The 16,509-nt window shown below is 36.6% G+C and overlaps 1 protein-coding gene across 1 annotated transcript in view; it reads right to left on the reverse strand.

The window, feature by feature from the left end:
• The window catches only part of cibar1 (CBY1 interacting BAR domain containing 1), an 86,676-nt gene that overhangs the window by 36,042 nt on the left and 34,125 nt on the right, over positions 1 to 16,509 (reverse strand). The window contains exons 4-5 of the mRNA XM_039736963.1: positions 2,695 to 2,796; positions 1,745 to 1,750 (exon numbers count right to left, since the gene is read on the reverse strand). Of these exons, the coding sequence (XP_039592897.1) occupies positions 1,745 to 1,750; positions 2,695 to 2,796 (108 nt within the window). The remainder of the gene's footprint in view (positions 1 to 1,744; positions 1,751 to 2,694; positions 2,797 to 16,509) is intronic.

The raw sequence follows: 16,509 nt of genomic DNA on the forward strand, positions 1-16,509 counted from the left end.
AATTATGCTCATTATATTATATATCAAAAATGCCGGCTGTCTCAAATTCTCGCCGATAAACATTATAAATATACCCGAAGAGACACTTTTAAGGAAATTTAGAAAATTTTGCTTGGAAAAGGGGGTCGGCTTAAATACCGGTCATCGGCAAATACATGTAATTTAGTAGGTAGAGAAGGGGTTCGGCTAATATACCGGGTCGGCCTGTATTCCGGGATCTATGGTACTTTCTTTTAAACTATATTTTTAAATATGTGCAGTGTTCTGGACTTGTGAAACAAAGTATCCTATACTAAAATAAACTGAATTAAATCTTTGATAGGAGAACTTTTTTCATCAGTTGCAGCTGCAAAACCATCCCTCCAATTTCTGCAGTCCTTCCTCTTAAATAAAGTGGTCTGGCAATGTCAATTTGGCTGTGGAGCACTATATATAATTTTTAAGTTACATGTTTTAAATGGAGTAAAATAAGAACATCGCCAAGGAGTTTCAAGAAAACTGCTGCACCTTTGGTCATGTTAAACCAGTCCTTTATAACTTATTTTTTAAGGTATAGGTCAAGGTTTTACATAAAGGTGAATTCTGTAGTAGAATAGTGCAAGTTGCCAGTTGAAAACCGGATCTAACCATGACAGAAAAGAAAGTGAAAAGCCCAGATGCACAACTGTCCAAGAGGATAAGTACATCAGAAGATGTAGTGTGAGAAACAACAGGCTTTCAAGCTGTCTGCTTCATTAAATAGTACATGCCAAAGAGTGCTGTCTACAACATTAAGAAGAAAAGTTTATAATGGGAAGAAGAACACAAACACTGATGAAGGATTTCTGGGTGGTTCCAAACATTTGCCCATTATAACCTATTCTTCTGATTTGCCAGTTTTAGATAGATTTTCCACTGAACCCGGCCTCTATAGCCAGCATTACAGGAATCATCATTTCATTGTTGCAAATGGCACTGGTATTGCAATGTTATGTCACTACAAAACAGCAAAGAAAATCACTAATAAAAAAGAGATATTATATCAAAATTATACATACAACCTGAATATAGGTTTCAATAATAGGATCCATGACAATCTACAAGCAAATTGGCTTTATTTTCTTGGAGCAACATGAAGAAAGTTGGAATATCTTGAAAGGAGTGGATGGGTTGAGAACGGGGTATGAAATAATGGAAGGGACTGCAAAGGCTAAGACCTAACAACAGGTTATTGATCCTCCGTTATTAACAACTTACAGCCTATCCCCGCAAAGTCCATGGCCCATATTACAGACATTGGAGCATATATTACATTGAAAGAAAAAACAATAATATTTTCCTGCAAATAATATAAAGAATTGTCACTCCTTTACTTTCTGCTCAATTCAATTCAAACTCTTCTGAAGGTGCATGACGAAACAGATGTTGGGGATAGGTATACAACACCAGGACATGCAAAACTAAAAATAAGTGCCCAAATCAAGATCTATAAAGGTAACATTAACTTGGTAATCTGTGGTAGACTCCAGTTAACTTGTTTAATAAAGCATTAATTGTCTATTTTAATATTTTGTCACACAAACAGATTGTAGGATTCTAAGCCAAATGTATCAACTTTTAAGAATGGATAATTTTTATATAAAAAAAATCTAAAGTGTATTTTATTGTTTAACATCTCAAAAAACAAGTACTGTATGTGAATTAATGAGAGAGAAAAAAATGTCACCATCTGAAGAGTAGTGTGTTTAAGTCTTTCCAAACCAACCTGAGACTGTATTTTAAAGTTAAGCAAGTAAACATAAACAACAAAGAATGCATTTAAAACACATTTTCTTGAAAATACTTATTATCCAATTTTCTGTGTATATTTTTGAGCATTTATTCTATTGAATAATTTGTACCATGTTACCCACTATAATTTATTGGATTGACTGATTTTTTTTTGTAAAATACTGTTAAATATATACTTCCAGAAAATAAAGCAAAGTTAACTAGGACAAACACATAAGAAAATTGTAGCCTTCAGGAAAATTCAGTTAGGAACAAAACAAAGACAGTGTCACTCAATTTCAAGAATGATCAGGAAACTGCTCATAGCTCACCAGATATGGATCTGACTATTGCTTAAACTATTGGCTACAATGTAAAACACAGCAAAAGTATGCTGAGCACAGTGAAGCACCTGCAAACACACTAGCTTACAACAAACACCAAGCCTCAAAGCAGGCATGATCCCAACAGTGCAACTACAAATGTGCAAGTTAGCAGGCACGTACTGAGAGCATAAGACGAGTAATAAATTGACCAGCCATGGACTCTCTTGGTATGAATTCCATCCAAGTAACTCTTTTAAATACTTCGGGTTTCCTCTAAAATGCTATAGTGATGTAGGTTAGGTTGACTGGTTACTCTAAAATGCCCAAAAGTTTTAGAGTGAGGGTGTAGTTTTCTACAAACGCATAACAACGAAATCTAAAGTTTATTGTTGACTTTCCTCTTATATTGCCAGGACAAGCTAAGGCTATCCATGGACCTGGATAGTATAGGCAGATTTCAAAAACAAATGTTTGGATTAATATTTTAAATGCCCCTGTAAACTATAATAGAACATTAAATTTATTTTAGCAACACATACTTTATCATATTTAATCAGAAACAGTTAAACAACAGAAAGTTTAGATCTTCTAAACTGTCTTTTAGAGGAAAGAAGGATACAATTATTTGTCGATCTGATGGGTTCTTTTGCCTCATTCGTTCCAGCTGCTGCATCTGTTTTGCTTCACGACTTCTGGCACTCAAAGTTGCTTTGAGGTCTTCCTGGAAAAATAATTAAAAAAGAAAAGAGTAATTAATATATTTACTGTGCAAATAATATAACAACAGTATGTATAAAATTTTATTTTGTACAGTCTTTCTTATTTCAGCTGCTATACACTTTCATGCATGACTGAAAGGCCTTCAAATGATTCGAAATAAAAATAAAAAAATACACTACAGGTCAAAAGTTTTAGAACACCTTAGTTTGTCCTAAACTGGTGATATGGTAAGCGGTAAATTGGCAGAGGTTAACAATAACTGAAAAATGGAGTATCAGAATATTACAAATAGGCCTTCTTCAGGGAACAACTAGTAAGTTACAACCTACAGATGTTCTAAAGCAAATTAAAGTAATTTAATCCTTACAAGTTGAAGCAAACAATTTGCACAGGTGTCCCAAGTTTTGTTGACTACTTAAAAACTCTGTCAGTCTTACAACAGACTGAGTTACTACATCCTCTTAATATAATAATAATAATAAAATAGAAAAAATCAAATTATCAAAAGTGTCATTGAGTAGAGTGTCCTACACATTCCAAAGGCAATTGGAAACTGAAAGAAACTCGAAGAGATCTGGCAGACCCAAAGTCACAACTCAATCAGAAGACAAGTTTCTGAGGGTCACCAGCTTGCGTGATGGACACCTCACAGCACAACAGCTTCAAGCACAGCTTAACAATGGATGAAAAAAGAAAATCTCAGTTTCTACTGTGAAGAGGAGACTTTGTGCTCTAGGTTTGACAGGGTGAGTGGCAGTAAGAAAGTCATTCTTTAAAGGACAAAATTGGGCCTTGAAATACCGGCTGTAGACTACTGAAGACTGGAAGAAAGTCTTATAGACCAATGAATCAAAATTTGAAATCTTCGGTTCATCATGCAGGGTGTCTCTATGCCATTGAGTTGGTGAAAGGATGGTTCCTCAGTGTGTGACACCAACTGTCAAACATGGGAGGAGGAAATATGATAGTCTGGGGTTCTTTTGCTGGACACAGACTTGGTAACTTATACAATAAAAACAATGAATTTATAATAAGAAATTAAATGCAAAATGAAACACTGTATCCTCCTGCTTGTTTCTCTAAATACCTCAGCTCTTTCAAGAACACCTGCCTTTTAACTAAACTGACACCGTAAATTAACGTAATTTTACAAAATGACAATCAGTATACAGAGGGTCCTCGGGTTACAACGTCTCGACATACAACGTTTTGAGTTTACAATGCTCAATCCCATAAAAACTTAAAAAAATTGAGATGTGAGAAGGAATAAAGAATTTTTTTAGACCTTTTTTTGTTACTACAGTACAGTGTACAGTACAGTACAGTCGACCCTTGACATATGACCTGTCTGAAATGCAAATTTTTTGTTTGGATTTACGACCAACATCTTGCGTTACGACCTGAATGCGGTCATGTGCATCCGCATGTGCAATTATAAACAAACAGCCGAGAGCGTTTGTAAGCATCAGTCGGAGCCCAGATACGTGTGTTTGTGGACGTAATTTTGGTCAGTGCAGTGATTTATCTATATATATAATTCACTAAGACCATGGCAAGCAAGACGCATAATTGCTAAGGAAGGAAGAGAAGGTAACGAAGGTAAAGAAAGCGATTGTTAAGGGATGTTAGCTAACGGGCTGGCGCTGCACATGATGATGTCATCAGGCTGATTCAGCACCGGCTTGCTTTGGAGTGTATTATTACAGCAATTCACCACACGGCCATCTTTGAACTAAGTGCTCGACTACTGTCATTATTAACTTGAGAAACAGCCATCACAATCGAAACGAAGAAGGAAATTGTGCGGAAATATGAGAGTGGTGTTCATGACAGATCTCGCTAATGTGTCCAGCATGTCGAAATCCACCATCTCGACAGTTTTACAAAGGAAAGATTTGCATAAGGAGGCTCCTTCTAAACAATAACCACCTTCCGTTTCATTCTCCTCTTTCTCCCTTCCTGCAGCCCAAAGATGTCAAATTAAATAGTGAGTACAGTATGAAATTGTTGTTTCTGGTAGGCTAGGCATTTTTATAACTTTTTGGTTAGTACATTAGAAAAATTATTGGTGTTTTGGTAAAATATGGGCATTATACAACCCTTTTTTATTATGAAAAGGTTGCTGTGGGAGGTTCAGAGCGCATTATGGGTATTTCCATTATTTCTTATGGGAAAAATAGTCTTGACTTACAACCAACTTTAGTTACAACCAGCCCTCGCGAACGAATAAGTTCGTAAGTCTAGGGTCCACTGTATATTTATGTCCTTTTCCTTTTTCTGTGTGTTGTGTTTTTATGTTCTAGATTATGATTTTGCAAATGTGTTAGGATAGGTAAGTGACTTAGGCTAGGGTGTGTTTCAACTTACACCAAAATTCAGGTTACATCACTGCTGTAGGAACGGAACTGTGTCATAACCCGAGGACCCCCTGTATATGTATTGTAGAGTCTCTGGGTCTTATCCATCCTGCTTGGTCATTACAATATAATGATGTGTGCATGGGCACCAACATGTCATAAATATTTGGAGGAACGGCTAAGACAGTGTGGGTGGGATGGCTTGAATGATATTTGGGGGGCTTAGTTTAGCTGAACATTCCCATAAAGCCGGGCCTGGCTGTAATACTTAAAAGGCTATATTTTTACTTTTATTTTGAAACTGACTCACTTACACAGAGGCTTAGCATATACAGTATGTTGAAGCATTTAGTGCATCATACATGGTTAATGTGTTATGTGATTGCCAAGAATTTACAATCAACTGCTGTGATTATTTTTATTCGTAGTTTGAGCACAGCAAGTAAAGAGCTGCTCTGCAAAACCTCAAATATGCCATCCATGTAAGAATGTTTGAGACAGAAGAGTTCTGCAAGTAAGAGTGAAAAAACTTCCTAAAAAAATAACAAAATATTTAACTGGCAAAAAGAAACCACAGGAAGCTGTTATTTCCTGGCACAGTATATATTACAAAGCACTGACAGAGTGTTAAGGTTAGTTTCATTTTTTTTCCAACCTTTTATAACACAGCAAAGAGAAGATGTGAATTAAGAGAGATAAACAAACAATTTGACAAATGATGTCCAAACCTTTGCTTGCAACTGTTGATTAAAAGAATGAATGTAATAATTTGCATTGGAGGTGAAAAGAAGATACAAACCTGAATGGAGAATCTATACACTGTAGTGTGCTGTGTTGACCAATTGTTGTGCAATTATGCTAGGACTGTGCATACAGCAGGGGATACAACAGCACAGAATAAAGTAGATTTATAAGAATGTAGCCATGTACTCTATACTGAGCTTAAATATCTATGGTCCCATTCATGCAAATTAATTTGTAAATTAAACATCAGTAACTTGATCAACATTAACTGCATGCTAATCTGAGGAAAACAAAATTGACAGTAAAATAAAGCACTTGAGTATGTTGGGTAAACAAACCATCACAATTATTTGTAAAAATAATGTTTTTTTAAGGGCTGCTGAATGAGACTGGAAAAAAAAATCCCTTTATGTTTAAAAAAAAAAAAAAAGTATGACAGAGAGGTTGAAAAATTCAGAGCAACTGGGATGAAAATGCCACATATGGCATTCCAGCAATTTCATATGTATTACAGTATTTATATTTTCCTTAGTCTTTAACATTTCAAAGTTCATGTGTTTTTACTGTAATATAACAAAACATGACACACTTGTTGCATCTCTCCATATCCATAATGAAGCCAAATAATCCACACTATTAAAAATAGTGTTTCATTTCATTTCTAAAGCACACATTGGAGGGATCAAAAAGAAGAACACAAGCGTAAATAAGCATTAAAAAAAAAAAAAAAGAAAAAAGCATGATATAAATATGAGAACCCAGGTCTACCAGATTAAGTGGCTTATATACTTGCTCGCCTCTGTGTTCTACACTCATTCTTTCCCACTCACTACTTCAACCTCTTCTCACTCCAGTCTCAATGGAAAGGAAAAAATATTTTTTTCAACACTTTGCCAATTCATTCCCTCTCTCTTTTCAAGCAGAGGATCAGAAATACCTACTTTGTACTGTAAAGAGTTTTCTCCCCTTTTGAGCCACTGCCTGTGAATCTCACTGAAAAAGAATGTATCTTGGGTTGTCTATCAGCATGTTGCCATAAACTTTAACTAAAAGCAGGAGCATGATTTGCATAGATTAACAAGATTGCCAGAGAATCTCGAACTATCAGAAGAATCAGAAGACAATCCAATATGCGATCACAGATCAAGTGTTAAATTGCTTTGTAGGTAGAATACACAGGAATTCTCATTTACAGAACCTTCAGCCATGCTAGGTATAGTTTCATACTACATGTACAATATGGAAAAGTAATAGGAACAGTCAATTCCAAAGCAAACTTAATAAAGTTTTTTCTACTAGCTGGAAGCATATTTGGATAGGCAGGAACAGCATATTTGAGAGAGAAAAAAAAATCTAGTTTTTTGTTTCACTTTTAAAACTTGCATTTTGTTACTTTGTCTCCATCTGCTGAACATTTTTGGCATAATATCCTCAGTTTTTCACAGCTCACATTCTCAAAGTAAAATCAATATAAATATAAAATATATGTTTTTATTTTTGAAAGAGTATAGTTTTTGTGATTATTCATTAAATACAGTTTAAATGTTATCAGCCTGGCTATGTATTTTTTTCTTATAATAATATTACTTATATGTGTAGGACATTCTACTCCAGGGGTGGGCAAACCTTTTGGCTCAGGGGCCACATTGACTTTTAAAATTTGACAGACAGGCCGGGCCAGCACTAGATGCATACATATCAAACAAACATAAAAAAGGCATTATAGTGTTAATATTTACATTCGCTTTTAGTGGGAACAGTGTTGTTGATCACCCTTTTTTGCCAGTGCATCGAAGTCTGGTGTTAGTTTTGTTGTGGAAATTCTCCGAACAGATCTGAGGTGTTCATCGCTCAACTGGGATCTGTGGGATGCTTTGGTGTTCATCACACTAAAAGTCTGTTTACACACATACGTACAACCAAATAACACCAGCATCCTATGTGCCATCTTCTGGATGTTTGGAAATTTGGCTGCACTTAATGAAGCTGGGATTGGCTCCAGCAGACCCCCGTGACCCTGTGTTCGGATTCAGCAGGTTGGAAAATGGATGGATGGATTAAAGAAGCATAAAACTCATCCAGTTTAAGTGAGCTGAACTTCTCCTTTAAGACGGTGTCACATTGGAGATCAATCAGTTCCAACTGCAACTCCTGTGGCGCCGTTTCAGGGTTCTTTGTGAAGGGACATGATACCAGCTGAAGTGACTTGTAAATTTTTCCAAAATCAGAGAACCGACAGCAGAATTCTCCATGCAGGTCGTCAAATGATTTCCTGCATTTTTTCGCAAGTCCAGGGGCCTCTTTCAGCATAACCAGTGTGGGGAAATGAACAAATGAGTTGTTTGACATTTGCTTTGAGAATAAAGCTATCCTGGTTTTGAAGGCTCTGACGTCTGCGTACATTTCATGTACAAACTGGTCTTTCCCTTGTAGCTTCATGTTCAGCTCAATGATGTGTGTAATTATGTCCACAACAAAATAAATCACAAAGCCAATCTGTGTCACTCAGCTCAGGAAAATCGTCAGCTTTTTCAAGTAGCTCCAAAAATGAGATAATCTCCAGTTTGAGCTCCCACACTCATCAACATACTTTCCCCAAACTTAACCAGCAGACATTGGAGTGGTAAAGCAAGTCCTGGTGATCAGCGTCAATTTCTTCAAGAAACTTAATAAACTGACGATGCTGAAATCCCCTCGCTCGAATAAAGTTAACGTGTTTTACAACTGGCTTCACTACATAGTCAAGCTGCAATATGGATTTACACAGTGCTTCCTGGTGGATTAGGCAGTGTAAGAAAATTGCCTCCTGCTCAGGGTTGTCCTCCTTCACCCTCTCCTGGATTCTTTTGAGCAACCCAATGTTTTTTCCAGTCAAATTTGGTGATCCATCCGTGGTAACGTTGGCGAGCGTATTCCAAGGTAGCTTGTGCCTATTGATGACCCCCCGACACGCTGTCATGCAAGTCCTCTCCCCGAGTTTTCCCCTTTAGGGATTCCATGGCCAAAAACTTCGCCGTTATACCAAAATTGTCATTAATGCCTCTGATAAAAATTAAAAGCTGAGCGGTGTCCTTTATGTCATTACTTTTGTCCAGTGCCAAGGAATATAATGTAAATGACTCTGCTTTTTTGTTTAACTTGCTAGCTAAGTCTTCGTCAAGTAGCTCAAAACGGCGAGTCACTGTCCTGTGTGATAAGCTCATTTTTTCAAATTTGTTCTTGCTCTCAGGACACAAGATACCTGCAGTCTCTACCATGCATTCTTTGAGAAACTCCCCTTCGGAGAAAGGCTTGCTGGTCTTTGCCGATTTGAATGGCAGCACATAACTTGCCTTCGTGCTTGATTTTTGGATGGCAGTTTGTCAGATAAAGGTGTTTTGCTGAGCCTGCAAACTAGCTGCCAACCTCTGAACGGTAGCCGTTCGTTCTTGTGTTGACTGGTTTTTAGCATAATTAGCATGTTTGGTGGAAAAGTGAAAGGCCGATGTTGTATTCCTTTAAAACTGCAACGGTGTCTTGGCAAATAAGACATACAGCCTTTGAACGGACTTCAGTGAAAAAGTATTTAGTTGTCCAATCCTTATTAAACACTCTGCACAAACTGTCGACTTTTCTTTTCTTTGGCCAATTCATTGTTGCAGATGGGTTCAGAGCAGTTGCAGAGTAATAACAGAGAGTAACTTGGGCTCCGCAAAATCAAGTCAATGTATCACTGCGCCTAATGCGCCACCTGGTGGAATGCCAGGCATTACAGGACAAGGTCAAATGAATGCAGTCATAATTATGATATGATTTGATTTGGGCAATTCTGTACCAATCTTAGGTGGGCCGGAATAAAAAGACCAACGGGCCTACTCAATGACACTTTTGATAATTAGATTTTTTCTATTTTATTATTATTATTTATTTAATTAATTAATTTTACAATTTCTCTAAATGAAAGGCTGTCACTTATAAAGGTAGTAATGCACTGTCTCATTTCATTTCGTAAAGTAGCCATATGGACCCAGGGAATGGAAGGCAACCGGACAATAGTGAGGTTGGCTGCAGAAAGGGTGACTGCTCCTGTTGCGTGACCCAGATGGGAGAAGCAGGGGAGCCGCAAAGTAAAGAAGCCACCGGGCTGTGTTGTTTTTAAAGGAGTCTGCTTCCAGCATTGTTTTAACCACGTTTTAAAGGATTGGTTTTTTCTATTTACTGAATTTTCTAACCTCCACAATAACACCCATTTTTATGGTTTTTTTATTTAATGACTTTGAATGAACTGCACTTATTTAATTTGGACTTTGTTTTGTTGGTTTTTTTAATAAAAGCACTTGGCACCTTTTTGCACCATCCCCTTGCTCTATTTGTTGTGCCTCGCTGCCATGCTCATTGGTAACATTACTGATGGTGTCGGGTTCGGGGCTCCCGAACGCAAGATGGACGCATGGGGCGAACCCGCATCGTCACAAACCCACTAGCTTAATATAAAATTGGTGTTTAAACCAGAAACATTTATAGGATTTAGTGAAGCTCATCAACCAAAATATTTAAACTCCTGACCAAGTGCAGCTCAAATTATTTGTGAACAATTTCTATTTATTAATATATTGACAGCCACAATGAAAATTTTACCACAAGTGTCTCACTGTTTCTTTTCGGAAATGAATCTGTTCACCCAGGGCATAACAGAATACAGTAAACCCAAACATTTTAGCTGCAATTAGCATATCTTAATAAAATGTAATACTGCCACTAACAACATCAGATCGGAGCGTACATCTTTAACTATAGCCCAGTCAGCACACTGAAACCATCCTTGTTTAATTAATTTTCACACTAAAGTTGCTTTTTGTTTACATTTTCTTTTTTCAAGGTTGTATACAGAATCGTACACAACAGAGCCTGGACATGTTAGCTCTGTATTTACATGTTTTTACTGACCCACGGAATAGGTCAAGAATAGTACTGTGCCTGAAGTCCTAAAAAAAAGACTAGAGAGAGTGACCGTAATCATCATACCACATTAATAATAATTTCTGTTGCAAAATTAGGGTTTTATTTAGAATGAATACATATAACTGAATACATATAAGTGCAGACATTTGTTGAAAATCACAAGTCAAATGGACACTAACATGACAGTGACAATAACCCTGTGTCTGCAGAATACACACATTTTCTAAATATCAGTGATTTATACTACTGCTCATAAACAGACAGACTGACTCCACCTCAATGCCTTTTTCCTGTGGCACTGTTGATTTAATATATTCTCACAAGTGCTCAGCTCTGCATCACTGACTGTTTCAGAAAGCCAAGTCTCTGAAAAACACAGGATGCAGGCTTCATTGTAATCCCACTAAATTATAATATAACACTTGTCATCCAGTTTATAATATATAGAAACTGCACATTCACCATGATAATAGCTGGGAGAGGAATGCAGTGGGTTCCAGACTGCATCCTCAACCCGATACCCCTGTGTCTCCGTTATGCATTCCTTTCACTCATTATTTTGCTTATAGTTACCCTGGTGATTAAAAGTGAACAGGTGTAGGAGCTACTGCACTGAATTGTCTCAGACCGAGTACAAGCCACACCCAAACTGCAGTAACAGAAGAGAAATGAAGAGTCCATTGAACAGTTAAAATAAATAAATGTAGCAACTCCATAACAAATGAAATGATAGATATCTTGTATTTAAATCCAGAACATAATCATATGGATAAAAATAACATGGAACAGATGTACTAAGAAACTTTGGGAACACAGAGAAAAACATACAATCAAGAGATCATCAACAGAGCAGTGTGCAGTCCCCAATATGAATGCACATTGTATTGTAATGCAGCTGTCTTTAATATTTCAGTGGGAGTGGTTGTGTGTTTGAATTTGTCCTGTGATTATAGTCCCAGGCCATCCAGTGTTGGTTTCGGTCTTGTACTCAGTGAAAACTAGAAGCTTCTCCTTTATTGTAGCAACAGTGACACAGAACAATGCAATGCAATATAATATTATACCAAAACTTCCTTCTATATTTATATGACAGAAAAAGCCCTTGCATTAGCCCCAATTTAGGCCTCCTGTTTTTTAGTTTTGTTTTTAATTTAATATTCTAGCTTCTCAGGAAACATAGTAAGTTATGCTAACATTCCACTGTTTGTGTTTTTACATACAGTACCTTATAGATACATTAGTTCAGTACATTTAACAAACAGTTACATCCTTTGACTCCAAAATTAATGTGTATGTCAAAATGTTTTAATCAAATAGCTTGCTTTAGCCATTTATGGCTGCAAAAATTACTTTAAGTGAAAAATATACCATCCACCCCAGTGTCCCATAAAAATAAGAGAGTGATCATGCTTTAGCTCAGAAAGAATATTTTAAATCTCAGTGATTTAGTCAGAAACCCTACTGATTGGTTTTGATACCTCAGAGTTTAAATAAATAAACATCAAGACGTCAGAAATGCATTTTTTGTGGTTACACTGTATTGAATGTAATGCCATGCAAGCTTTTCCTTTTGAATGTCACAAAATAAATCTTTGAATTTAATTAACTTTATCATGTTAAGATTTTCCACCTAATTGAATTAGGTATATACAACTTAAAAATAACACATGGTGTATACCAAACTCACTTATTGTATAGTAACATGATGAAATAAATTAATTCACAAGTAGATAGCTTAAGGAAGTCCAAAAAAAACTTTAATGCAGTTCTTACAGGTTATTTAAAAGTAGTTAATTATGTTGGTTATAATTAACATTCAAATAGTTTTTATTCAAACCCACCATTTATACCATATCAACACAAGTAATAAAGAATACACAACTATTTTCTGTCATGTAATTTTTGTAAATTACTGTTTTTTTTCCCTTTATTTTTGTTTTTAGTATCCAAAACCCACCAGGACAGTAGCACTCCAAAGCCAAACTGAGAAACCCTTCAAAAACAGTACTTGACCATGCCACAATACAAGAGGTCTCCGTACCAAAAGGATTGACTAATACACTTGATCTTAGCCAAGGTTGGTCAATTTTTTTTTCCTTCATGGAAAAAACTGCCTTTAAACTTTCTTTCCTACTGTTTAAAGGCATTGGTGAATGCCATGGAATACAATGCAATAACAGTGATTGGTTCTTTATGCAAAATGGCTCAATTTAGACAAATAAAGGACAGTCATGTACATAAATTTTTTTTCACGTTTACTGAAAACGTGTGCCCACATTTACAATACAGACCGTATAGTTATACCACACTGCCGACTTGAACATCACATAAAGGGATCATTTTTCTGCAGATCATCTAATGTGGTCTACCTAATTCTCTGCATGAAATGTCCTGACACTGTACTGTACTCTATGTGGGAGAAACTGGACAAACACTCCGCCAGAGAATGAATTTACACAGGTTCCACATTAAACATGGCAACACAGATGTTCCTGTAGCGGCCCACTTCAACAGTCATGGACACTATGAGAGGGACTTTAAAGTTACAGTGCTTATGGGCAACTTCAAAACACAGCAAGAGAGAAAAGAATGGAAGTTAAACTCATGTTAAAATTTAATACATTACAACATGGCTTGAATAAAGAGAAGAGTTTTATGGCGAGATATTGTGGATTGTTTGCATCTCTCAGACTGACACAGATAACCTGTCTACAGACCCATGTTGTTTTGAAAAACTCATGACAAACTTCAAAGGACTTTGCTGGACAGTTATCTTATCCATAGATCTTGACCATACATTGTTCTTCTCTCTCTTGTTAAATTAATCTTAGCCTGAAGGAGTCTATTAATTTTTTACATTTAAGATTTTTCATTTAAGGATTTACCAATGTTGTTTCTTGTTCTAGTGTTTGTATATAAACACAGGGAACTCCACTTTCTGTATTACATCTTGCCTGAAGAAGGGACCCGAGTTGCCTCGAAAGCTTGCATATTGTAATCTTTTAGTTAGCCAATAAAAGGTGTCATTTTGCTTGGCTTTTCTCTGCAAGTTAAAGGAAGGAAGCATTTATTGTCATTGTATCAGTACAATGAAATTGTAAAAGCTACACCTGTAAACTGTGCAAGTACATCAAACAATGATGAACAAATAATATAAAAAGCACACATCTTATGACAAACAAATACAATATATGAATAAATAAGGGACAGGAAATTATTATTCACTAAAGTAATCGTTATATGTACTGGAGAGAACAAAAAGTAACAGTTCTATGAGCTTTTAAAATTTAAAATTCTGATGGCCCAAGGATAAAAACTATCTGCAAATCTTTTTGTTTTACTTTTAATGCTCCTGTACCACCTGCCAGAGGGCAGTAGTGTGAGTAGTGAGTGGTCAGGACGGAAAGGGTCTTTAATGATTTTTCTGGCTTTGCAGAGACATTAGGCAGTGGAGATATCTTCCAGGGAGGGCAGAGAGCAGCCAATGATTTTCTCTTCTGAGCTTTCATGTTTGCAGCTGTACAGACAGCGTACCATGTTTAAATACAACATGCTAAAACACTCTTGATGGTTGAGCAGTAGACGGTCAACAGCAGTTTCTCCTTCATTTCCACTTTCTGGAGTATTCTCAGGAAAAGCAGTCGCTGCTGGGACTTTTTGACCACCGCCAGAGTGTCTGCTGTTCACTGAAGGTCCTCAGAAATGTAGGTTTCTGGAAACTTAAAGGATATGACCCTCTCTAATACGTCCCCATTGATATATAGAGGGTATGGCTCTGCTATGTGCCTCCTGAAGTCAATGACCATCTCTTTAGTTTTGTGGGTGTTGAGAGAGAGATTGTTCCTGGAACACCACACTGACAGAGTCTGCACCTCATCCCAGTTATGAGACCTATCACGGTGGAGTCATCAGCGAACTTGATTATAGTGTTGCTGGAGTAATTAGATATACAGGCAAAGGTGTACAGGGCATAGAGAAGTGGGCTCAGTACACAGCCCTGAGGGAAGTCAGTGCTAAGTGTGAGGGTAGAGGAGCTGTGGGCCCAATTGTAACAGTTTGTGGGTAACCAGTGAGGAAATCCATTATCAAAGTGCAGAAGGATGGGGAAAGTTCAGGTTATACAGCTTATCGATTAGTATGCCAGTGATGACTGTATTAAACGCTGAGCTATAATCATCATCCAAAACGCAACCATGTATTGTGCTAATGGGAACATCATTTTTTAAGTATAAAAAGGTGTTAATTTTCAGTAACATTAACTTAAAATAGGTGAATAATTATCAACAGTCCCAGAGACTGACTGTGCATGTTTTAAATAAAATTATCTGGTGGCTATGTCAATTAATTGTGTTAATGTGTTATCTAAAGGATTTATGTTGTTATAACTAAAAACAGCTATGTAATACCAGCAAACATTTTAAGTTTCAATAATTTAAATTTCATGTATAAAGTAAAACTCCCCTCGACTTTATTTTTTTAGTGTGAATGCATTTTACTTTTACATAAATTTATAAATAAAACCAAAAATATACATTCATTTAATATTTAACTTGTTTTTAAATAAATTACAGTAACCCACATCTTAAAGTTGGGCACTAACTCAGGTTAATTAAGAGGAATAAAAGATATGTATCAAAAAGTGGAGCGGCACTGTTGTTAATAAATATCCAAAGTCCCTACCAAAAACTGGTTCTGTTCCCACCTCCACAAACCTCTTACACAATAGTTTGGGCATAAAACTAATATAAATGGAATATAAGGAACACCAGTACAGAAAGTAGATAGCTTAACACTAGAATTACCAGAGCCAATGAAAAAACTCGTAAATCCGGCCCACCTTCAATCCCTTCATACCTCTCTGTCAGTGTCTTTTGTCTTCTAAATGTGCCGATAAGCCCAAACAGCAAGCAGCCTGCTATCCCATCCCTCCCACCGCCTCAGAATGGGCAAGAAGTTCTCCCAGTTCCTGCCTTGATTGATTATCTGGGAGTGAGCTACCCAGAAGTGTAAGGGGAAATAGATTGTTGTAGACGCAAAACAGACATCAAATTATGTAAACACATCGTTAAAACAGAAACGTTTTTCATATTTTAGTAATAAATAACAAAATGTAGACATGAACTGAATACTATGTGAAGGCTGATGGCCAAATATCAAATAATCACTTTCACAAAACATGCAAGTACAATACGACAGCTTTCGTGGTGTAGTGGTAAGATCCGCTGACTTATAATCCGGAGGCTGTGAGTTCAAAACCGGCTCCCCAGCAAATTTACCGTTTTGAGTAGTGAGCTGCACTTATTGTTAAAATCTTCCTATATAATACGCTACCGTGGCTGTTCATTAGTCTGTCCAGGATTTTAAATCACCTGTAGCTTGCAAACCGTTTTACCCATTGACTTGAAATTTGGTAAGCATATACTATGTGACATCTACTATCTGCTTTCGGGGTGATGATTTTTATTATTCTTTTTATTTTTATTTTATTGTAGAATCAACTCTCGGAAGCGCTCAGCAGGGGCGGCCGTGTTGTGCATGCGTATGGGTGCCGTTCTCATTCCTTACCACCTTCACTAATCATTCTTGAGGCAGATTGAAGACTTAAGTGAAAAATTAAAGAAAACGTACTAAGTAATTGCAACACAAAAACTAACTTAATCAGTTTTAACGTG

Source organism: Polypterus senegalus, chromosome 15, assembly GCF_016835505.1.
Source record: "Polypterus senegalus isolate Bchr_013 chromosome 15, ASM1683550v1, whole genome shotgun sequence".
In the NCBI taxonomy this organism is placed as follows: domain Eukaryota; kingdom Metazoa; phylum Chordata; class Cladistia; order Polypteriformes; family Polypteridae; genus Polypterus; species Polypterus senegalus.